This window comes from Mus caroli, unplaced genomic scaffold (assembly GCF_978045245.1).
Source record: "Mus caroli unplaced genomic scaffold, Mus_caroli_1 scaffold_13, whole genome shotgun sequence".
NCBI lineage: Eukaryota > Metazoa > Chordata > Mammalia > Rodentia > Muridae > Mus > Mus caroli.
In genome coordinates this window covers 106,610,165-106,635,498 of record NW_028227268.1, presented here as the reverse complement: position 1 = coordinate 106,635,498, position 25,334 = coordinate 106,610,165, and the positions used below count along the sequence as shown (strand labels likewise).

General features: G+C 42.4%; 1 protein-coding gene across 2 annotated transcripts in view; it reads left to right on the top strand.

Annotated features, from left to right (window-relative positions):
* Positions 1–25,096, top strand: part of Egfr (epidermal growth factor receptor) — a 160,036-nt gene extending 134,940 nt beyond the window's left edge. For both annotated transcript variants that reach the window (XM_021175457.3, XM_029483270.2), the window contains exons 17-28: positions 1,125–1,266; positions 2,395–2,517; positions 4,199–4,297; positions 8,100–8,285; positions 15,289–15,444; positions 16,325–16,400; positions 17,733–17,879; positions 19,821–19,918; positions 20,676–20,843; positions 21,159–21,206; positions 21,745–21,847; positions 22,452–25,096. In XM_021175457.3, the coding sequence (XP_021031116.1) occupies positions 1,125–1,266; positions 2,395–2,517; positions 4,199–4,297; positions 8,100–8,285; positions 15,289–15,444; positions 16,325–16,400; positions 17,733–17,879; positions 19,821–19,918; positions 20,676–20,843; positions 21,159–21,206; positions 21,745–21,847; positions 22,452–22,813 (1,708 nt within the window). In that variant the 3' untranslated portion in view covers positions 22,814–25,096. The remainder of the gene's footprint in view (positions 1–1,124; positions 1,267–2,394; positions 2,518–4,198; positions 4,298–8,099; positions 8,286–15,288; positions 15,445–16,324; positions 16,401–17,732; positions 17,880–19,820; positions 19,919–20,675; positions 20,844–21,158; positions 21,207–21,744; positions 21,848–22,451) is intronic.
* The last annotated feature ends 238 nt before the right edge of the window (positions 25,097–25,334 follow it).

Sequence of the window (25,334 nt, the reverse complement as noted above, 5' to 3'; positions counted from 1 at the left end):
CTGATTTCTCATCTTTCCAAAGTTAGACTTGACCTTGGTGAGACGGCAAAGTTAACAAATTCCTGGGGTTTGAGGATATATTGGGGCAACAGTCACAGCAATGGTGATGGTTTTTATATCTAAATCCTGTCAGCTTTTGTTTCTACTGAGCTCATTCATTCACCTAGGGATCTCATTAAAAGTAGGGGACCCTATCAGGGGTCTCAATGTGCCTGGAAGTTCTCCCAACATGGCTGTGAGAAAATGCCTGACAATTTTTTTCAATTGCATGTGTGTTCTCCTAGAAAGGACAAGATGCAAGTTTATATAAAAAGCAGGACTTACTTACACTAAATGCGTTACACCTAAGGTTCAGGTAACATCGTGGCAGAGAGGGTAGAAAGACTGTAAAAGTCAGAGGACCAGGATGTCTGCTCTTAGTGTCTTCTATATATGAAAGAAAGCTGTACCCGTGAATTCTCAAGCAGTTGTCTACATATCACCTGCACAAAAACAAAAACAAAAAACAAACAAACAAAAAAACCAAAAACCAAAAGTCAAAAAAACACCCCTAGATGAAAAGCTACAAGTAATTAATAGCTGCTAAATGAGGGGGAATCAATTTTCTCCAGAGACAAGTCCCTGATAAGTAATCCAATTTCGGGTGATCAGCCCTAAACACATACACATATAAGCAATACTAAACGGACACAGCTGGTCTATATATTTACAACTTGGGGCTTGAAGGAAGTTGATGGGGAAGGGGGAAGGTAGTAATGATGTATGTAAATATAGTACTCATGTACGAAACTCCCAAAAAATAAAGTATTCTTAAAATTCTTGTCTTGGACTATTTTCTGAATTTTATAATAATATTTTAATCATCAAAAGCCTATAAAATGATTATAATAGTGATAGAAGTTCAGATGAAACCTCAACTGTTAAATGTAGAAAAGGAAACTGACTTCAGGCAGAGAAGCTAAAAAATGTTGGCAACCTTGCCTTGGGACTTAGCCACCAGTCATTTCCTCTATATAAGTCACCCATATCCCAATTTCTGAGATAATTTTAAATGTTATCACTGTATCAAAGGTGCAGGACATGTATGGAATGCCCATATTACCTTCTCTTGTCTCTCATTCCAGGCCAAAGATACCATCTATTGCCACTGGGATTGTGGGTGGCCTCCTCTTCATAGTGGTGGTGGCCCTTGGAATCGGCCTATTCATGCGAAGGCGTCACATTGTTCGAAAGCGTACACTACGCCGCCTGCTTCAAGAGAGAGAGGTGAGCAGTGAGACTTGGTTGCCTCTGGATCAATAGCATCTTTATTACCATTAACTGCTTTCTAGGAGAAAAAAAAATCTTCCTCTGAGAATTTGTAATGTGGAATTTCATACATTAGACATTGTTGTAGCCTTCCATCACTGTAACAAACACCCATGAAAATCCATGTTTGAAGAAGAAAGGTTCATTGGACTCATGGTTTTTAAGGGTTCTGGTAAGCAACATTGCTTTGGGCTTCAGATAGGAGTGCATGGTGGAGCACATTGACTCACCTCATGCCAGAAAGATGGAGCTAGTGAGGCAAAGTCCCTTCTAGACCTTGTCCCCAGTCACCTAAAAGCCTCCATGTAGTTCCAGACTCATAAAGGCCCCACTATTTCCCAACATCATCATTCCTGGTCCATTTTAAACGCATGAGTCTTTGGAAGACACTTGCCCAAACATAGCACTTACATAATTGTCATTATTATTATATGTTATGGTGGAAGAATCAAAAACAAAGTCCAATTATACACAATTAGTTGTATTTGGAAAACTCCATTCAACAAAGCATATATGTTTTTGCACGGTGTCTTTCGAAATACAAAGCTTAGTGGAGGCCTGCCTGAGACCCGGTAGCTCCTGGTTGTGTACCTAGGAAAAGAATCACAAAAAGAGATACAGAAATCTTATGGCGGCAGCTCCATTGTGGCATCTCTATGCCATGCTTAGGCTTCACAGCCCTTAGTACAGCACCTGTGTCTGGCACTACATTATGAAGCCTTTGTCTTTCATAAGCATGGAGGTATTATGTATTCCAGAGATGACCAAATGGTTATGGTATAACATTTATCTTGCTACTGTACTTCAAGTAAAACTGATTGACAATTAAAACAGAAATGGAAAATGCAGTTCTCAAATGTAGATGTGTTAAACACCTATATTAAAGGCTCTGTGTTTCTAATGTATAGTAGTTATGTACTAACTAAAAGATGTCCACTGCTCCTTTGAACACATTGCTCCTTTGAACACAGCATGGTCCCATGCTTTTAGGTGCTGGACACTCTGGCTCGGAATGAATCTACTATTAAATGCCACTTATTTTTGGAATGTGGTGGTAGCATCTCAGGTCTGTTCCCTTCTTCACAGCTCGTGGAACCTCTCACACCCAGCGGAGAAGCTCCAAACCAAGCCCACTTGAGGATATTAAAGGAAACAGAATTCAAAAAGATCAAAGTTCTGGGTTCGGGAGCATTTGGCACAGTGTATAAGGTAACATCCTGGAGACAGGTCTGCACTAGGCTTCCTGGAGACAGGTCTGCACTAGGCTTCCTGGAGACAGGTCTGCACTAGGCTTCTGGGAACAGTGTTTGCTGTGCTCTCCAGCCCTGTGTGGGTAAATCAGATTCCTCAGTAATTTGATTTATCACAATCTACCTGTTTTATCGAAGGTGTAGAATTAGTGTTCCCCAGGCTATTGAAATGGATTTATTTTTTTGTTATCACTGTGAAATCAAAAACATCTTCATAGACCACGATAGAAACGTAGACTGGGAATGTAGCTGCTTTTCTTGAACTGTTAGAATAAGTCACTGAATGAGCATTTCAGTCTTCTTTCCTAGATCCATTTTTCATAAAGTCTGATTCCAGTTCAAATTCTGAATGATCCACACTGCATTTATAGCTAGCTGTATTGGTTACTTCTCCATTGCTGTAATAAGACGCCATGACCAAGGCAACTTATAGAAGACTTTATTTTAGCTTACAATTCTAGAGGGTTGGAGTTCATAATGGCAGGGAAGCATGGCTTCAGGCTGCAGGCCCAGTGGCAGGAGCAGGAAAATGAGAACTCCCATCTTCAAATGCAAGCACAAAGCAGTAAGGATGAACGGAAGTAGTGTGAAAGTTTTAATTTCGTAGCACCCTTGTAGTGATGTACTTGCTCAAGCAACAGTGCCCTGCGTACACTTCTCCAAACAGTGCTATCAACTAGGAACGAAGTATTCAATACCCAAGGCCATGGAGGACAGTTGTCATTCAAACCATTACACCCGCTCAAGCATACATTTTTTTTGACCCTTATTTTTTGAGACAGACTCTTACTATGTAACCCAGTCGGATTTTAAACTCAATCATCTTTCAATAGTGTCTCAAGGGCTACAATTATAGGTGTGGGCCATTAAAACTCTTGGGAGTTTTATATAATGGTTTTAAATAATTGGAATAAAATTACATCACTTTCTTGCCTTCCATTTCTTCCTCCTCCCCTCCCAAGAACCCTTCCTTCTCCCTTTCCCATGACTCCTACTCTTAAGTCAATAACTCCTTTCTCATCATGATTCTCAAATATACATTTATGTATATCTGCATATACAGATGTGTGTGTGTGTGTGTATACATACATATGCACAAATAAGGGGGCTCATCTCATCTCTGGGAGAAGCTAATTACCTTCTCTCCGGTCATTAGTTGCCTATAATTTTTTATCCCCCTAGGGTAGGACCTCATGCAATTTCCCCTTTCTGCCTTAGCATGTCCATTGATATTGCAATGCTCTCAACTTGTTAATGAGCCGTTTCTAGGAAAAACCATTTCACAGCAGACTTTCTGGTATTTTGGCTCTTAACAGTATTTCTGCCACCTCCTCTGGACAACTGGAAGTTGATCTCTGCATTTTGTCCAGTTGTGGTTTTCTGTGATAATCTCCATTTGCTGTAAAGAGAGTGTTCTCTGATATGGGATGGTATTTGTGCCTTTTGATCCAAAAATTATTCGGATTCTTAGAGCTTGATAGCTAAGAACCTCTGAAATATGAAGAGTCCCAGCACTCTTGGATTTGTAATGTAGAGCCCTTGAGGACTGGGATCCTTAATAAAAATTAATCCAGCTCACAAGGCAACATGTTGCTGGCATGATTATTTCAAGTTAATGTCAGCCCTCTTCTTAATCTCAGGGTCTCTGGATCCCAGAAGGCGAGAAAGTAAAAATCCCAGTGGCCATCAAGGAGTTAAGAGAAGCCACATCTCCAAAAGCCAACAAAGAAATCCTTGACGTGAGTTTTCTTTTATGTCTCGCTAACCACAATTTCATATAGTCAATCTTGCTTCCTTAGTTCATGTTTTAATTTATTCTGGATGCACTAATAAATTACACCCAATAATGTATATTTGAGCACTGTTTATAAGGTATAACATAAGGACCGTTTGGAAATATTCTGAATGATAACTATGTTCAAGAAAAGAAGCTGCAGTTCTACTTATAGGGACGTTGGAGGAGGAAAGAGTGAAGGCATAAAACTCAAGTGCACCCCTCGTCTCAGAAACCACTGATTCTGCCTCTTGCATCACAATGCTCTGTTCTAAGCTTTTCCCATCATTATATCATAAACAATCAGTTTTTATCTCTTTTTGTCCTTCTTGATATAGAAAATACAGTTCTTCCCAAGACTTACTGTACTCCGGAACCACAAAGAATCAAAACTCAGAGTTAACGTTCTCCTCCCAGGGCCAGTCTTGATGCTCGCTTCTTAGCATGTGTTACGACAGTGACTGAGGGATGTGCCCACACTACAGGTTTTACAAATGAGGGAATGGGGGCATAAAGAAAGTCATTCAGATTTCTATGACTAGAGTCCGAGTGCACCACTATATCTGAAATGAGGATTCACTTTGCTTTGCTCTATTACCTATCTTTGTAATGGCTTTTATAAAAGATACCAGCTATCAATAGTGTGAAGCCTACTAGACCATTACCTCACCTTCTAAGCCTCTCCCAACCAATTTAAACATCACCCTCCCCCATGTTGCTGATTGGTACTTGCTGAAGCATTTAGGATATTCTGTAAGAACATCTTTTTTACTTTTAATTCTACTGAATTTCCCTCTTTTTTTCTAACTTTCTTAGCCCACAATAGGACTGAATGGAAGTACAAAGAACGTAATGCAAAGAGACCATCTTGGAACTGGATAGGGCCCACTTCAGTATCTAACAGGGCTTCCAATAGTTGTTAAAGACTACACCTAACTTGAGACAAAAAGTTGAAGAAAGGCAGAGAATGCTCAGGGGGGCTCCACATTGCACATTGCTAATGAGAGATGATTCATGAATGCAATGTCGCAGAAAATCATGCATGCTGCCAATACACTTGTCAAGCAAAATTATCTTTAATTTTAGAGTTTACAAATCAATGCCAAGTCTTATTAACATAACCAAGGACAAGTAGCCAGGGGCCTGTGAAGACGTTTTACTTAGTCTTTCACTTACATTTGTTAAAAAGAAAATCATATAGTCAATCTTGCTTCCTTAGTTTGTGTCTTAATTCGTTCTGGATGAGCTAACAAATTACACCCAATAATGTGGATTTGAGCACTGTTTATAAGATAATAACATAAGGACAGATTGTTCTGAATGATAACTATGTTCCAGAAAAGAAGCTGGAGATCTGCTTTTGGAAACCTTGGAGGAGCAAAGAGTAAAGGCATAAAATTCAAGTGCACTCCTCATCTGGAGGCGCCCATTCTGCTCTTTCTCTCTGGCCCCTTTCTCCTTCCATTGCTCATGCTTCCCCTGCCCTCCTCCCTGACTTTTCGTTCTTGTCACCTCTGGTCTTCTCCTTGTGTGTTAGCTGTTGTGACTGTAGCAGCTAGCAGATGATAGATAACCTCCTGGGTTGCTTACCAACAGGCTGGGTCTGCCAGACATCCAGTCTATCCTTTAGCACAAGGCCATGCGCTGTTGCTGGAAGGCTCAGTGGGGGCAGGAACATGGAGGAACTGGTTTCTGCTGAGGGAAGCAAAGCCTGTGATTTCAACAAGGCACTAAGTAGCACATCAATCAACATTGCCACAAGAAAAGCCCTCAGTTAGCATGCTTCTTAAATACTGCCTTGCACTTGAAAATGATTCCAGAAACCCCACACTCTGTGGTCTAGCTCCCCTATCTATCTCCCCTGTCATGGATTATAGTGACTTAATTAATTGGTAAAGACTTTTAAATTTCATAGGTCCCTACCTTTCATTCTTCTTGTGTGTGTGTGTGTGTGTGTGTGTGTGTGTGTGTGTGTGTGTGTGTGTATACTCATGAGCTCATATACATCTGTACATGACAGGGGAATGCCCTGAGATAGATATTCCACAGCACATGTGTGGAGATCAGAGGATGGCTTTGTGCAGTTGGTTCTCTCTGTACATCTCTAAGCAGGCTATAGGCTCCAGGGATCACACCTGAGCTTTCAGCCTTCCATAGCAAGCACTATCACACGGTGAATCACCTCACTGGCCCTCTTACCTTTCATTTTTAAGATTTATGACTTCAAGACTCTCAAAAAATTTAGCATCTCCTGGGACCCTTTTCCTCCATTCATAACACAATGAACCCAGAGATGGGTAAGACAGCAAGGAAGGACTCAAATCTCTTATTATCAATAGTGACAAATAGTGGCCTTTCTGGGTCACCGAAGCCTCAGGGACAAACCAGCCTCTAGTGAGACTGGGACAGAAGCCATCAGGGTTTCCCTTATGAATGCTGCCTGCTTGCAGCTGGTTCAAAGATTGTTGTGGGATACCAAGCATATTTGCTGCGGGTCACAATGCATCTTCCCAACTTCCAAAATAAGCAGAGAAGAACAAAGCTCACTTTAACTTTTGCATGTGACTACACAACACTCCCATTGTGCTGGGTGTAGGCAGGAAGTGACATCCCAGTTCTGTTTGTCTATCATATTTTAGTAGGACCAACTGGCAGGGCTCCAGGCTCTGTGTGGCCTGACACCCACGCCCCCTGCTCCGTTCCTGTCCCAGGCATCATCAGCCCATGGCAGTTAAGCTTCTCAAACTGTTCCAGTTTGCAGATGTTTTTCTCCCCCTCTAAAATGAATACAATATGTGCCCAAATCTCAAACACATCTCAAGAAAATCGGCAGAGCCGGAGGATTTCACTGCTGTTATGATTGTACAGCTTCCCAGACCCAAAGGAGAGATGTGATCTGTGCTTTTCTGGCAATCCCACGGCTTAATAATTTTCCCATATACTTTCCAGTTTAAATTTAGGCCAAGCAATGGAAAGAAAATGTAAAACAGATTTATATACTACAGCATGGGTATGTGAGTGTGTGGGGGTATGTGTGGGCGTTTCAGTGTGAGTATGTACGTGAGTGTGTGAACGTGTGAATGTATATGTGGGTCTCCAATGCATGAATATCCATTTCAGAGACTGGAAGTGGAAAGTGCTTCTCTGGTTGATCTTTGCAGAGGTTTCATGTGCTGGTTTCTTGACCAAAGTTTCTTGCCGCTATTCACAGTTCAGTCTGGATCAAGTCTTCCATGTTGGGAAAGGAGAACACCTAGAACATCTAAAACACCCGCTGACTCAGAGATCTCTCCTGAAAAATGCAGTCTTTACAGTACCAAGACCCATGCTCACTTCTGATGAAGTGAGCAAGCCATCCACTGTCAAGGGCATACTGAGATCCAAACTTGGATCCCATAAAACCATAACATCACCACTAGCCTTAGTATGTACGGAGGAAGGTCTCAAGGAAGATAGTGGCATTTCCTAAACTCTGAAATATCATGGTGATTCAAATGTCTTTTTATTTTTCATCAAAGCTTTTGCCAGTGGCAAATTCCATTTGGGTCTTTTCCTTTTAACATGCAACATCCCAAAGGAGTCTACATCCTACAGTGTATTAGCATTTAATAGTCTTGCATAACCTGACACTTGTCAGAGTACATACTTTTAAACCAAAAAAAAAAAAAAAAAAAAAAAGGCATTTCATTTTACCCAGAAAGGGATATGCGTGCCTCTCCCACCAGTCAGGAAACAACTGTGATTCATCTATTGTCCTTACCTTGTAGGAAGCCTATGTGATGGCTAGTGTGGACAACCCTCATGTATGCCGCCTCCTGGGCATCTGTCTGACCTCCACTGTCCAGCTCATTACACAGCTCATGCCCTACGGTTGCCTCCTGGACTATGTCCGAGAACACAAGGACAACATTGGCTCCCAGTACCTCCTCAACTGGTGTGTGCAGATTGCAAAGGTAAGCACATTGGGAGGTCTGCCCACTGAAGTACCCAAAGATTCAATGACAGGTTTCAGAAGCAGGATCAATGTTTCAATATAGTACAAAGCACTTTGACTTGTTGCACTCCACCCTGGTCTTCCAGGGGTGAGAGTGATCCTTGGTAAGAGCACTAAGAAAAGCAGCAAGGATGATCTCAGAGAAGGGAAGAAGACCCATTAGCTTCTCCACTCTGGGTACCTGCTGAGATGATATGTGTGTGTGTCTGCATACAGGATATATCGTTTTCCTTATTTTAGATTACATTCAATTGCTTGACTTGAACACCGAACCAATGGCCACATGCTTCATGTGGAAAATCTAGCCACTTCACATGAACAGTTTTCTCAGTACATGGTGCACAACAACGCTGGGTGTTGTCTTTGTTTTTCTGGAGTTCTTTTTGATGAACACTGTGGCAATTTCTGGGACAGCATGGATTATTTCCTCAGTTAGGACTTAATAGTAAAACAGAGTGGGACCAGAAGAAGGCAGATTAAGGAGATGGCGATGGTGTGGACATGTGGACAAGATAAGGACCAGCATCAAGCCTGGTGTTCATGCCTAAAGAGGCCGCTGGTTGGGCTACTTCAGTGTCTCTAATTACAGGCATATTTCTGAGCCAGAGAGTGGCTGAGGAATTGGACACTCCTTCCACCCACAGGGCTGAGGATGAGCACAGAGTAACAGATCAAGTATTTAACTATCTATAGGCCTCCTAAGGACTCAAACTTTCATCTCAAATTTCCCCCATCACAGTCTCAGCCCTGCATCATATTTTGGCACCAAACTTGGAAAGTTAGGCTTATTCTCTGACTCTATGGGTAGATTTTCACATGACTGAATTTAAGGAATTTGTGGTAAAGCCTGATGTTTGTTCCCATCCTCTTTAGACAGTTGGGTAAGATGTTGAAGGACGTGTAAGGGACCACAGGAGCAGAGGAAAATGGGCTTCCCGATCTGGACTGGTTCTTAGTGTGTACAAATCCTGGTCATGGTGGCGGTTGCTCCAGGCATGTAGCAGAACTATGTTGAACTCACTTCACCCATCTCTAACAAAGACACAACTGCATGCATATACAACAAGACCAGCTTTCTGAGAGCTGTGGCATAGGATGAGATGTGCTTGGTATGATACTCTGGGCCATGCTGGAAAAGCAACAGCCCCCTCTCCAGCAATCCAAACTACAAAATGTCCTTTATATGGTTATACCACTTGAGATGTTTCAGTTGCAACCTGGAAAGTTGGGACCACTCCATCCTCTCCAGCTAGTATGGCCATGTATGCCGGCCTCTGCCCACTGTTTGTCTTGATGCTTTACACAGACTATAAGAGTTAAATTATGAGTGTTAGACAATAGTCTGAGAACAGGGTAGCGTGCGACCCAGCTGCTGTGGATTTTTCTTGCTGCTAAATGTGTATTGCTTGTGTGTAGTTGTTTCCTGGCACTACCATGAAAAGGCCCTACAGATTTGCGGTCTGCTCACTATGCAAGCTGTCTCTATGCAAGCTGTCTCCTCAAAATTCTGGAGGTCAGCAGTCCAACCTCAGAATGTTCTAGGGGCACTGGCTTTAAAGGTTTTTGGGAGAATCATTGCTTGCCTCTCAGCCTCTGGTGTCCTCAGCACTCCTTAGCTTGTATCAGCATCGCCGAGTCCATATTTCTTTATTCATCCAACTTTTCCCCTGTCTCTGTGTCCTGGAGCCCCTCTCTCTTCACATAAAGACTGGAAAATACCGAGACAACAGTAACCACAAAGAGCTGAGGTTACAACTATGCTACTTAGTTTGTCTTAGTTTCTCCATATCAGGAATACATACAAAAATCAAGTTGCATCCCATAAATACGTATTAAAAAAAAAAAAGAGGTCTCAATCATTGGACTTAGGGCCCATCCAAAATCCAGGTCGATGTATCTCAACATCTGTAGGCAATCAGATTTTTATAATCCCTTTTCCAAATAGGATTCCATTCTGAAGTTCCAAATAAATATGAAAATTTGGGGCTATTCAACCTGCTTCAGTAGCTGACCTTTGCCTAACCCAGAACAGCTATATATTAGATATAGGATGGTGTCTGAAGGCGTACCCAAGTCCTCACTCCTGAACTCTGGAATTCTCTCATATTTTCTCTAACACTCCCTAAGGCAGGGCGTGATGCACTCCTTTCTCAAGTTTTATTCCTTTCTTTTGATTTCCACATGCTTATCTCTGGGAAGTCTAGTTTATTCTTGAGTTTGTGACCACTTTCCCCAACTGTACAGTTGACCGAGCTGTATCCCCATATCGGGGTAGAACTACTAGAACTCTACTTCCCTAGGGCTGACTTCTCTTGCATGACTACTGATGCCCAGGTCACCAGAGGTTCTTAAAAACATAACATCTCAACTTCCACAAAAGAGAGTCCTCTTAAGAATGGGGCATAGCTCAGTGCAGAATACTCACTTACCATGCAAGTCCCTTCATTCCATTTCGGCTATACACAAACATATTACACAGAGAGTCTCTAGGAGTTTTGCCCAAACCAAAATGGGATTACTATTTCAGTGAACTTTCAGTTCACACTGGAAGTTTGAGTGTCTTCTAAAAACTACCCTTCTGAAAGAATGATAGTGCCCACCATAAACAGCAATTCTGAATATATTTCTGAGGTTTGATTGTCTCTTAAGACAGTTTTCTATGTAATATTAATCATAATTTCAACCTGTTACTTGTTGTATTTTGTGCTGTTGTATTTTGCTTAAGGTTATTTTGACTGGCAGTCTTTCCACATTTGGGGCAGTTCATTCTTTGCCTGTGGTACCTCTGTTTGGGAATTCTCAAGGAAACCATATTGTGCCATATAGAACTAGCCAAGTGGTAGAGTGTATGCCCCCAAAGGGGAGGAACATAATGTTTTCCCAGGTGATGAGGAGAAAACTTTGCTCCTGGGTTAGTGGCAATATGTCTCAGTATTAAGCTGTTCTACTTCTATACAAGCAAAGAAAACTTCCCAGATGCCTTTAGTAGCTCAGAACAAACTCAAGTCTTAGCATTTCAAAGTAGGATGGATTACCCCACAAATACCTTAGGTGACCTACAAAAGCGACCAGCTTCAAAAGTGTTGTAGATATTGGTGATTGTACACTTTCCTTGTCTGAGCTAAACTGTCAAGAAGATTGAAAGTGGAGAAGGAAGGAAGGAGAGGATGGTGGTAGGTAGGGAGGAAACCAGTATAGATTGGTAAACTATAAGAGAATTATCCTTTTCTCACCATTTATAAAAAAAAAGGATTCTCTTTTGTACATATAACCTTTGGAACTCCCAGGGACTAAGATTAGAGAGTGCTTCAATGTACCCACTGTTCTTATCCACAATGGGCCAGAAAGAAGGACTCATAAGATCCTTCAAAGTACACATCTCATAAACGCACAACACAACAGTACCCATGTTAAAAGGTCCAAAAGAGTTGCTTTATTTTGATTTTTAAAAGTCTTTTCCTTTTATCGTTTAAAGTGAAAAATATATAACTACATTTATGTCTCCCAGCTCCTATCCCTCCTTGCACAGGAAAATGAGGAGGCCACTAAGTCTGGGCTTATCTTTATTGTGGTTTCTAGAGCAGCACAGAAATGGATCCTGCAGTAGCCTATCTGAACTTTGCCCAAGATATGTGAGATATACAGCTCTTGGGAGAGCAGTCTTCAAATGCCACTGTCTACACTCAGTCTTTTTTTTTCTCTCTGCAACAGAGTGTTCCATAAAGACCTTTGATATCCCTGTGAGGCAGATGACAAGGCCAGCTTTATTATCCTGAAGTTCCACTCTTCAAAAATCACTTTGTAAACTCGGCTGTTCAAAATCCATTCTCGCTTTTCTGTAGCAGTGAGACAAAAATAAATATGTTAAACTCAATATAGTAAAAAGAATCAGGAAATGAGACTTCCAAGAGACCCCACTGGGGTCAGTGCTGATGTTACTGTTTAGATTCAGAGAGTTCATGAGCAATAGCACAGCTCTTATCTGTAGCAACCAGTTAAAATATAACCCAGTTGGGTTCTGAGATGGCCTCTTGAACTACCTTGAAAGTGTGTGGCAGAGTGAAGTGGATGGAGTTGAGTCTAGGTTCTAATAAATCTAATCTCTCTGTCCCCAGTTTACTTCATGCAAGACCCTCACTGAACTGTGTACCTTAGACTTTTCCAAGCTGTTTTTTTCCTGAGGAAACTTAAAAGCCGAGATGTTCCTTTACAGCCCTAAGCCTGTGGATGTGCTGAGCTTGCGAGGGGGGGGGGGGTTCTGTGGATTTATCAGACTCACACAATGACACTGCTCTCTTGACATACCACCAAGTGCTAGACTTTTGTTGTTTTGATTTTGGTAGCACAGGCAGCATTGGCCCAGCTGACAAGTTTCATTGAAAGGCCACAGCAGGGGAAGATAGGGCTAATCTCCAATGTGGCTGGAGTCCTCAGCACTTGGCACTGCTGCTATCATTCAATTGTTCTTTTTTTTTAAACAAATGCTCAAAATGTGTCTCATGAACCAAATCTGTACGGAACATTTTATTGCTGTTTCAGACAGAGTCTTAAATAGCCCAGACTGGCTTTAAATTCGATAGTATCCTTGAACTCCAGATCCTCCTGGCATGCTCCGATTACAGGCATGCACCACCACATCTAAGTCTGTTAAACAGTTAAAGCAGCTAAATAAGAGTCAATACTGGTAGTAGAATGCAGTTTGAAATGAGCTCTCTAGTCTTCCTTGTAAGCATGATAAATGGACAGAACGCAAGAAGATTTAGACAAAAGCAGAGGAGGAAAGACAGGGGGTGACTGGTCCTCTGCATAGACACTGTATGTGACTTGTCCCACACAGTAGCTTCCAGTGTGAAGAAAGAGTGAAAGGCACCATGGAGAAGAATAAAGACAGCAAGGATAAGAGATGGCAAGGATGGGGGAGAGGAGAGGAAAGAAAGGGGCATGACTGGAGAGAGAGGCAGGGGAGAAAGGCAAGGAGGGAACCAATGAGGACATCCTACCTAGAGAAGGCTAAGTGTTAGCACTACTCCTTTCCTAGTGGGGAAAAGTTCGTCATATTCAATATATAGAGACCTTACTCTTATAAGATACAAAGGCCGTAAAGACTAGGACAGAGTAACAGCTCCGTAGCTCAGAGAGGTAGCTGGAACTGAGGAAGGAGGCAGCCTCCGGAGCTCAACCAGACAAGAGAAAGAGGCAGAGAAAATGAGCTGTGTGTTTGGAAGTGTTTCTTTGGCTTCTGCTCCTTCTTGTCCTTTCACTTCCAATCCCTCTATGATTCCTAATTTGGAAGTGCTAGTCCAGCGAAGAGTCTGCCAGCATCCTCTTGAGTAGACCCAAGTACTCTTCACCTTTATTTCCTTGCACAAGGAAATAAATACAAATCTTCAAAAAGAAACACGTGAACTGAACAGCATCTAAAACATGTAGTTGCTTCCTAATAAATACAATGAAGAGGAGGACATTCATGTTCACAAGAGGCATGGACAGTGATTGCATTTTCCAAGGAAAGAAAGACAGCAAGGGTTTCCATAAGGGAACCCAGTGCTGGGTTTTTGACGGTGTTCTTGTAGAAATCTACTTTCATAAGATGGCCGGTTCTGCTCTTAAGGGGAACATTATTTCACTGGATAGGCCAAGTCAACAATAATCTTTTATATAATAATAGGTGCAAAAACAAGCAAACAGTTTGCCTGAAAGTTTCAGGGGTGAACCTCATCTGTAGGTATACTCTGAGAGTGTATCCAAGTGGAGGTGCTTCCATCATTGCGAAAACACTAGAACAAGAAGAGCTGGCTAAAATCTTACTTACTTCCAGGGTGTCCTCAACAAACTGCTCCAGGTCAGCTCTGTGCCAGCAGATTCAAAAAGCATCGATCTGATAGGAAGTAGGAAATGGGGCCCATGCTGCAGGCTAGAGAGGAGAGGTCTGCTGTGTTTGTGAATAGAGGAGAGTGGTGGAAGCAAAAACAGACACAGCATCAGCATATTTGACTCTTTCTCACCTGTGCCTCCTGAAGAGACTAGCCTGGCACAGAGAAGGGATTGCTGGTAAGCTAGTGTCAGCAGACTCCATGGAGGCAAACTCCAAGAGAGTCATGTTCGGCTGATCCCACACCAGAGAAGGAGTAGAGGCCAAAAGTGATGCCCATCAGCCAGAAGGGAGGAAAACTGCCTATGACAGGGACACCAGAAAGTTCAAGTAAAGATGGTGTTTCAAAGGAAGTGTTTCTGGGAACTCATTTGGCTTCAGTGTGCTAGCTACATGTCAAGCAGTATGTCTTTATTGCTATTATATTGATGATAACAATTGCAGCATAATTATGGAACAGTCAAGGAAGTGAGAGAGGGTGGTGTTTGTAAAACATATTCAATGTTCAAATAGTTGTGGTTTTAAAAACAGTAAATTTTAAAAAAAAAAGACACTGAAAGTAAAGCTGGGCAAAGTGTTCTTTGTTATCAGTGAGGGATTCGCATACGACAGCCCAAGGAACATGACGAAAGTGTGTCTGGAATGCAACCAGCCCTGCTTTGCCATAGTCTGGTGAGATATGCGTTAACCCCCTTTAAATAAGGATAGAGCTGATACAGTAGACCTCCTGAAGCTCAAGGCGGCAGGCTGGAGTCGAAGCAGAAACCTGAGGTCTGCACCTGACAGTTGAGCCTTACTCTTCCTCTGGCTGCTTCTACTTGCAACCTGAGTATCTGGATGGAGAAAAGTTCTTGATCACATGTGGTTATAGCTTCCTTCATATGTCTTGTCATTCATTCCAGATAATTCCAAATGTTTGCCAACTGTATCAAGCAAAGTACAAAGGCTAAAAATATAGTCCTTGGTGTTGAGCAGCCTAGAGATTCTCGTGGATTTAACCCTGTGTTCAGGTGCATGGGTGCTATCTTCCCATGACACTGAGGATCCCCAGATGGTTCACTCCCTCACTGCAGCATCCTCTGTGTTTCAGGGCATGAACTACCTGGAAGATCGGCGTTTGGTGCACCGTGACTTGGCAGCCAGGAATGTACTGGTGAAGACACCACAGCATGTCAAGATCACAGATTTTGGGCTGGCCAAACTGCTTGGTGCTGAAGAGAAAGAATATCATGCAGAGGGGGGCAAAGTAAGTCCCGAGAGTAGATCAGGAAGCATTTTCCTGACAACCCAGACCCATCCCCCCTCCCTGTCAGCTGTGGTCAGCATTTGCCAAAGATTCTGAATGGGGTCAGAGCAGCTGCCACCATGACCTGAATCTAGTCAGGGTCATCCTCTACTTTGTGAATGGATTTCAGTGGGAGTAGTAAGGAGGGAGACCTGTTCAGAGGCCAACGAGAGCCAGTTCCCATCTCCAGGTGACTATTAACAACTATGAGTTCTAATCCCTCCTCAAGAAGGAAAACACCCCTCAAAAGACCAGCTGGGAAATATGACCATGGATTTAGTAGCACCCTCTCTTGAGACTCATATTCAACAAGCTGGGTTGTTCTGGTGAGTCTATGACTCATGCCAGAACTGCCACTGAGAAAATTGGCTCTCTTCTCTCTGTGTTGTTTTTAGTCCCTTCAAAGTCTCTGTCACAGCAGTGAGAGGTTCACAGCCTTGCCGGAACCCCCAAAGCCCCTCAGCCATCCCCAGCTACAGCCCTCCTATCATGCTGTCAGTGTATCTCTAAATAGCACTCTCAACCCCATGAACTTGGTTATTAAAAACATGCCCAAAGTCTGGGAGCTAGGGCTGCAGGGAAATACCACAGCCTCAGTTCATCAAAACAGTTCATTGCCCAAAATGTTCTCAGCCGCAGCTTTCATGAGGTAACTCCAGGGCCCACCTGTTCTCTGGTAAATTTAACCCCTTCCCCTACCGAGAGGGAGCATAGGCCTAAAGCATGGCAGAAAGGTCACTCAATTTTCCTCATTAGTCAACTGTAATTACACCTAGAGTGACAGAATGTTTTAGTTCTAAGCTAATAGTCTTCTTGCTATTTTATCTCACATCGTCCCAAGGTGCCTATCAAGTGGATGGCTTTGGAATCAATTTTACACAGAATTTATACACACCAAAGCGATGTCTGGAGCTATGGTGAGTCAAACTCTGACGCTAATGAATTTGTACTGAGGCTAAGTCGGCTCTTATTATTTGTTAATTGATATTATATGCTCTGATAGGCAAGTGTTACCTTGCAAGACAGTGAGCGTGTCCATCTACTGAACTAAGAGACTCTGACAAAGGAAATAAAGCTTAAACTACCACACCAAGTATCACTAGGGACAGCCATGAACACATGCTGCAGGGAAGGTCATGGGGGGAAGAGGACCCAAATGAGAGCTAAGCTTCTGCCTGCAGAGGTCAAACAAACAAAAGCTCCTGCTGTGAACTTGATGTGAACCAAAGGAAGACAGCAAAGGAGGTTTCATGGCAGAAGCATTTCTGATAGAGAAATAATGTTTTCTTATGAAATGGCTAAGACTGTTGTTTCATGTGGTGCTTGATTTAATCTCTCTGTGTCAAAGAGAGGAAGGAGCTTGGCAAGGGGATCCATGAGGATAACTGTGGGGAGGAAGAAAGAATGGGAAGGTAGTTACTGCTTGTTCTCAAGGAAGACCACCTTACCAGGGCCCAGCTCGTCTAAATACAGCACAGCCATGCACAGCACCATGTCTCATCTTCACAGGATGACCACTCTTGCCAAGCCTCCCTTGCTTGTTCTTCGCTTATCTTGAACCTATTGTGGCCTAACTAGCCATGTCCTTGGTTCCTGTGTCAGGCACTTGGTCCTTGAGTTTCCCCCAGGCAGTTCAGGGAAAGGTTAGAAACCGTGTCATTATAATACACAACTCTCACCCCAAAGGGGAAAGGGATAATTGATTCTGAACCAGACATGGGTGGTCATCACCAAGGTACACAAATTCAGGTTGCCCTGAACATTTTCCCTCACAGAAGCAGATGCATCAGATTGTATTAGCTACCGAACAAAGAGTGTTATGTATCAAAAGACCCCTCAAAAGACCAGCTGCAGTTTACAGCCTTGCTTTGTAAGGTCCTTGCTTGCACTACCTTGAGTATAAGGTTCTCAGAACAGCTGTGCACGTAGGCAGACCTTGTTCTGTAGCAAACTCGGGCTCCACAGTTGTCCTTGTCTTTAAGGTTATAACTATTCCACTTATCAGTCAGCAACTATATGCCTCACATTTAGCTAAACTTTTTTGTAAAAGATCTTACTGCATCTTTGAAGCCATGCCATGAAACAGATGCTATTATCTTACTTGATAGGTAAATCCCCTCAAACCAGTGGCTCAAGGCTACAGAAACAGGTTTTAAAATACTTACTAACAATAATGGCTAAGGATTAGGTGGTGTGCTAAGCATTAACTCACAATGCAATGACTTTCTTTGCCTGTTCTGTCTGCCTAGGTGTCACCGTGTGGGAACTGATGACCTTTGGGTCCAAGCCTTATGATGGAATACCAGCAAGTGACATCTCATCCATCCTAGAGAAAGGAGAACGCCTTCCACAGCCACCTATCTGCACCATTGATGTCTACATGATCATGGTCAAGTGTGAGTGACTGGGGGACCATCCACACTCATAGCCCAGGCCTTCATTTCCCCGAAGAAACAGCATCATTCTTCAAGTCAGGCTCACAGTTCCAGAAACATCATAAACACCTCCAGCAAGCATTCTTTAGGAATCACTTGCTTGACTCATCCTGACCTCATATTTGCCCATATTTGCAAGCAAATAAATTAAAACTAAAGTCTTTCCTAAGCCATTATTCCCAGATATTCTATGATCTGAGTTGCTCAATGAACTTACAAAGTTGTATTACATTTTGAGACCTGTTGCTAGAGAAACTTAATGTTTCAAAATGCCTAACAATGAGTAACCATGGGAGTTTGATACAATCTTTGTTTCTGCTTTGGCTTAAATCTTTCAAACTGGATTTATGCAGTTAATCATCTTAATCCCGAAAGGAGTGTGCATTTTGGTCAGTGCTAGTATTCCACACAAATCTCTAATTGTGCTCTGAAAGTAATAGTACACATGTCATAGCATTGGCATAGAAACAGCATAGGAAAATGACAGAGCAGCGGTCTTAGTTTGCATTCTGTTGCTCGGATAAAACACGGACCAAAGGCAACTTGTGGAGGAAAGGCTTTACTTGCCTTACAGCTTACTGTCTGTCATTAAGGGAAACTAGGGAAAAAGCTCAAATCAGGAAGCTGGAGGCAGAAACTGAAGCAGACATGGAGGAACTCTGCCTATGGCTTCCTCTTCCTGGTTCACTCAGCCTGCTTTCTTAGACAACAGAAAAACATGAGTCAAGGCATGGCACCGCCCACAGTGGGTTGGGCTCTCCCACATAACTCATTAATCAGCAGAATGTTGCTGACAGACCAATCTACTGGAAGCATTTTCTCAGCTAAAGTTTTCTCTTCCCAGATGTCTCGAGCTCATTTCCAGTTGATGAAATCTAACCAGCACGGCTGCTTTATCATAAATAACAATGTATTCTCTGAACTTTGAACCAGGGAGTTAATCTATTTTCACTGCTTTGGTTTCAGATGAGGAAGCTGAGGCCCAGAAAGGTTACATGATTTGTCCAAGGTCACATAGCAGTTTAGCCTAAAATAGCTTGATGACCAGTTGAAAAAATAAATCAAATCCCCAAGAGGCACAAGGATTTCTAGTGCACAGTTTATCCTCTCCATTGCTGGATCTATTTTTAGATCATTGGTAAAGCAATGAACCTCTGTGACTACTAAATATAGCTTTACCCAGAAAATACTAGAATCATGACACCCGAGGTTCAGTCCCCAGCACTGATAAATAATTGATACACAGATTGATGGATGGATACATGCATACACATATACATATATACATATACATTGATTCATTGATCGATGCAAAGATACATTGTTAGATGGTAGAGAGGCAGAAAGATAGATATTGCTTGTTTGCTTGCTTGATTGCTTGATTGATTGATTGATTGATTGATGAAACACAGATTCAGCCTTGTTAATTGCATGAATGCTAACTGAATGGAGAATGCAACAAGGCCTTGACGTTTCTGTAAATTGAATCTATTTTCTAGCTTAGAAAGCTGTGGATTAGGACAAAGAAAACACAGAGGCATACCAAAGTCAGGGTAGTTCAGCAGTGATTGCCCACAGTAAAACCCTGTGGTCACTGAAGATCATAATGCAAGAATGATGACTAAGGAAGGACAAACGTAAAACCATTACCGTATATGTTATTGTTACTCTGACTGAAAACTGGTGTAGAGGGCTGGGAATGAATCCACAAGGTATTACAACAACTTCTCATGTACTTCAAGAACTAATCAGTGTTATCTCATGTGCCAAGGCTCTCCCAAAGATTATGTGCCTTCATTATCCATTTGCCTAGCAAGATCACAGCATCACTTAAAGCAATGCCCTCCTTGTCGTTTCTTCCAGGGTTCTAATTGCTTTGCTTTGGCTTCCTTTCTTTCTCAGGCTGGATGATAGATGCTGACAGCCGCCCAAAGTTCCGAGAGTTGATTCTTGAATTCTCCAAAATGGCCCGAGACCCACAACGCTACCTTGTTATCCAGGTATCAGGTCAAAGTTTGTTCTTACATGGTCAAAATCTCTCCAAAAGCTCCAGATGCCACTGTGCTGAGTTAACACAGTCTGTGAAGTATGTTCTTGATAATAAATCCTTTTGTGCATTGGAGCCTCTTCCATTATGATACAATGACTGAACTGCATGGGGATAAGTGGTGGCTCCCACCCAACTCCAAGTCATCATTGCATTTGAGCAGTCCAACCTGGACCCAATCTGTTCCTCTTTTGCAAGTATCACCTCATATTTTGGCTGATTTGAGCCATGTCTTTGCTAAACAGAGGAGCAAGAATTCACTGTCAACCTACATGGCTTCCTTCCCTGACTCCCTATTCACGCCTGTGCCACTTTGTACAACCAATCGGCTTAGTTCTAATTCTGGAAGAACAAAAATCAAGATAATTTGTCTTTGTGGATTTAAAGCTTCAGTAAAATGATGTATGAAAAATCATTATGCAGTGGCATAGCATTGTGTAGTCGGGGTTAAATGTTCCCACAGCTTTCTTTTCTCCTCTCTCTTAAACTATTTTTCATATGGAGACTGTTAGACTCAGGAGACTTCTGTGTTTTATTATATTCCAAAGTAGCCACACACTGAGATGGAAAAGGGATGTATATATGAGAGCTACCATAGGGATTATATTATAACTAAACTGGCAAACCCGTAGGCACCTATTGCTTCCTATAGCCAGGAAGCAGAGCAAGCTCCCTTGCCCTTTCTAATAGTATCAAAATCTCTGTACCAGGGGGATGAAAGAATGCACTTGCCAAGCCCTACAGACTCCAACTTTTACCGAGCCCTGATGGATGAAGAGGACATGGAGGATGTAGTTGATGCTGATGAGTATCTTATCCCACAGCAAGGCTTCTTCAACAGCCCGTCCACATCCAGGACTCCCCTCTTGAGTTCTCTGGTATGCCTCCCCTCTTTATTTAAATTGATTTGTCTTCCATTTTCCATATTTTAATTAGAAAAAAAAGGAATACATTCTAACCAAATAGAACCTGGAATTATAATCAACAACTAAGGATTTTAGTTATTTAATTGCCTATGTTTTTCTAAAGCTGTAATTTAAGACAAAAATTCTTCTCTCCAAGAAAGCATTCGACACATTAAACGCCTTGAAATATTTTTACTCTGTGAGACCTACCTCCTGCATTCAACGGAAATGGATGAGAAAGTACCAGTGTACATGACCAACATTGCTTTCTTTTTTTTTTCCCCCCAGAGTGCAACTAGCAACAATTCCACTGTGGCTTGCATTAATAGAAATGGGGTATGTATGGACATGGTATAAACCAGAATCAAATAAGCTATACAGGGAAAGTGCCCAACTTAGCCCACGTCACACTGGCTTTCCCTCCTGTACATTCTTTTCCATACCACGGCTTCTTTGACTGGAGTCCGAAGGCCAACAATTAGTGATCACTTATCATAGGACCCCTCAAAGTGTGGTTCATGGGCAGACAGCTTCAGCACCACCTGGAAGCTGTTAGAAATGCAGATGCTTAGGTCTCCACCAGACAAACTAGCAGTATCTGTGGGGGAACCACCAGTGTTGGCACTACTCTTACATGTCACACTGACCATGATGAAGTACAGTGCTTCAGTCTCTGCCTGCATTGTGCTGTCAGGAGCCACTACATCACCAATTCAATTTTAACTAACATGAAATAAAATATAAAATTCAATTCCTCACACATTTCAAGTGTTCATTAACCACATGTAGCATGTGACTGCCTTATGATGGAACACAGATTGTGATCAAGGCTGAGTATTCCCCACTGGAGTAAACTTGCCTCTCCCACCCACAGAGCTGCCGTGTCAAAGAAGACACCTTCTTGCAGCGGTACAGCTCCGACCCCACAGGTGTTGTAACAGAGGACAACATAGATGATGCATTCCTCCCTGTACCTGGTGAGTAGCTTGCTCAGAAAGCCATCACCAGCCTTGGTGTCTACTGCCATTTTCTCAGGCACAAGTCAGTTGTGACATCCAGTGTGCCTGAATGAGGCACACCCCATGTAGAGGTGGAGACTGTGGCAAATTTATAGGGAATAAAAAGGCAAAACAGAGAGAACGTATCATGCTATGAGGTCTGTGGCAAATACATGTTACAGTTGGGTTTTCTGCAGATTTGTTGGCTTGAAAGCAAGTGGTGAAAGTGGCCATGTATGTATGTATGTATGTATAATGCGTGCATGCATGTGTATGTGTGTGTGTGTATCTGCATATAAAAGATGGATACATGTGTCTCCTCTCTTACACACACACACACACACACACACATCACATCATCCTTTAAACTTGCAAAAATCGCTTATGCTGATTGCTTTGAGAAATACAGAAAGTATCATAAGTTTCTTGGTAGTCTTCATGGTGTTCCCAGAACTTCCTTGCTCTTGGATATCGGTTGTCTTGCTGAGGACACTTGCAGGGCTTGCAGTGAGCCATGGAATTCTGCATCAGGATCTTGGGATGAAGCTTTACTAATTCACATGTGCATTCTTCTTCATTTCAGAATATATAAACCAATCTGTTCCCAAGAGGCCAGCAGGCTCTGTGCAGAACCCTGTCTATCACAATCAGCCCCTGCATCCAGCTCCTGGAAGAGACCTGCATTATCAAAATCCCCACAGCAATGCCGTGGGCAACCCTGAGTATCTCAACACTGCCCAGCCTACCTGTCTCAGTAGTGGGTTTAACAGCCCTGCACTCTGGATCCAGAAAGGCAGCCACCAAATGAGCCTAGACAACCCTGACTACCAGCAGGACTTCTTCCCCAAGGAAACCAAGCCAAATGGCATCTTTAAGGGCCCCACAGCTGAAAATGCAGAGTACCTACGGGTGGCACCTCCAAGCAGTGAGTTTATTGGAGCATGACAAGAAGGGGCATCATACCAGCTATAAAATGTCTGGACTTTCTAGAATCCCAGGACCAAGCCATGGCAGCACCTCCACTTCTGGCAGCCATGCCCACGCTGTGTCAAATGTCAAACACTCAGACTGGCTTTAAAGCATAACTCTGATGGGCTTTGTCACTGAGCCAAGAAGTGGGCCCCTCTCCTGATGCACTTTGGGAAGTTGAAGGTACATCAATTGATCTTCGAACTGTGAAGATTCCACAAAAAAGGTATCCATCGAGAACATTGTCCATTGGAACAGAAGTTTACCTCATGGTGAGGTACATATGGGAAAAAACAGACATATGGAGCTTATTGTTTAGGGAACTTTGGGATTCTTGTCTTTCTTGATTTGATTGATGCACTCTTGTAGTCTGGTACACAGAGTCGCCTGGAGCCAACTGACCAGACAGTTGGTTCCACCAGCTCTGCATCAAGACACTTCCGTGGCAAGACACTAAATGTATAAGAAGTCCATGGATGCCCTGAGCAGGCCACACTTGTACAGCATTAAACCATGGCAGATACAATAGGATAAGCCACTTTGTTACTTACTGGGGCTGGGAGAAGAGGAATGACGGGGTAGAATTTTCCCTCGGACTTACTTTTTATATAAATATGTCCCTGGCACTTAACACGCGCTAGTTTACCAGTGTTTTCTATTAGACTTCCTTCTATGTTTTCTGTTTCATTGTTTTGAGTTGTAAATATGCTTTCCTGTCTTCATTTCATGAAGTAAACAAACAAACAAAAAACCCAGTATTAAGTATTATCAAAGAACAACCGTGATTCCACATTCGAACCCATTCAAACCATCAGTATTGTGACCAAAAGCCTTGAACTAAGAAGGAGTAACCATGCAAAAATCCATAGAGGAATTTAACCCAAAATTTCAGTCTCAGCATTGTGTCTGCTGAGGGACTACGAAAGTGAAATACTCTTCAAATCCACTTTGCCTTCACCCCTCTAGACCTTAAATCTAGTGTAAACCACACATGGAGGATAACTTTTTTTTTAATTTTAAAAGTGTTTATTAGATCTGTTTTTCTTCCTGGTGAACTGCAGCCAAACATTTTCTTTCCCTTTTAGAAATACGATCTAGGCTTCTATGTAATAAGGGGCAGCCTGTGGTAGGCTTGTTGTGCAGGTTCCAAGAAAGAGAATGTTAAGAACAGTGTGGAATGCAGTATCCTTTTGAAAGTGACGTGATGACAGTGCTCCCATGGATGCTTGCAGGGGGCAGGGGATTCATACCCAAGTGATCTCACATTCATCACTGCATCAGCTACCCAAGACCTCCTTACGGCATGATCATCAGTTAATAGTCATTTTTGATAAACAGTATCACAATGATCTCGGGATCCATCCTTTCCGATTTACCAAGTGATGGAGAGACGTGAACTCATAAACACTAACAATAAGGCAAAACAGTGAGTGTCAGACAAGACATCAGCCAAGCACCAGAGCACAGAGCAGGACTGGGCAATCCGTTAGAGATATCTAGAAAGTTCACAAAGGAAACAAGATTGTCCACTACCTTGTGAGATCTAACAGTCATAAATACCAGGGAAATGGAAAGTGTGTTTCCTTACAGCAGCAGGTCCTCAGCCTTCCTAATGCTGCGACCCTTTAATACAGTTCGTCATGTTGTGGTGGCCCCCAGCCATAAAATCATTTTTGTTGCTACTTCATAACTGTAATCTAGCTACTCTTACAGACCACAATGTAAATATCTGATATGCTATCTGATATGCAAACTATCTGACAGAGGTCACAACCCACAGGTTGAGAGCCACTGCCTTCAAGACTTTAATCAAGAGAGTAGTAAGCAGAGGGCTTTACTGGTAAGTCAGGGGCAGCTCCAAGTCAATCATCCTCACATGCTGGCTGCTCCCTCAGGCCTGAGAATGAGGCTTGCAGCATCCTCTGGGTTTCCGAACAGTTATCCATCCCTGACTCTCACCTATGAAAATAGATGTCATCTATGAAATTAAGGAGTGAGAATATTAAGCAGCATTTATAGAGCTTGAAATTCCATGTCATCACCAGGAAATGCCATGTTGATCACAGAGAACATAGAGGAGACATTTAGGTGAAATTTTGCTAAAATTTGGGATATAGAATGAGCCTGTCAGGTCCCTATCAGGAGCAGTAATCCATGAGAGAGAGCTGTTGCAAGCCACTCTAACTGTAGCAATGAAACCCTAGTATTTTTGTACTTTGAAATACTTTCTTATAACAAAATAAAGTAGCAAAAACTGTTCAGACTTGCTTTTCTTCTTATTTAAGTACTCAGCACAAAGTTGAGTTGTTGTCAGGGTTAAGATTGTATTCGCCAGTGTGTCCTCACTGTGTCTTTGCAGGGAGATGTGGGGCTGTGAGTGCTGCAAAGCCTACCCTTTTGCAGTGGTTTCCAACCTTCCTAATGCAGTTCCTGATTCCGTTCCCATGTTGTGGTGGCCCCCAACCACCAAATTATTTTGTTGATATTTTATAGTTGT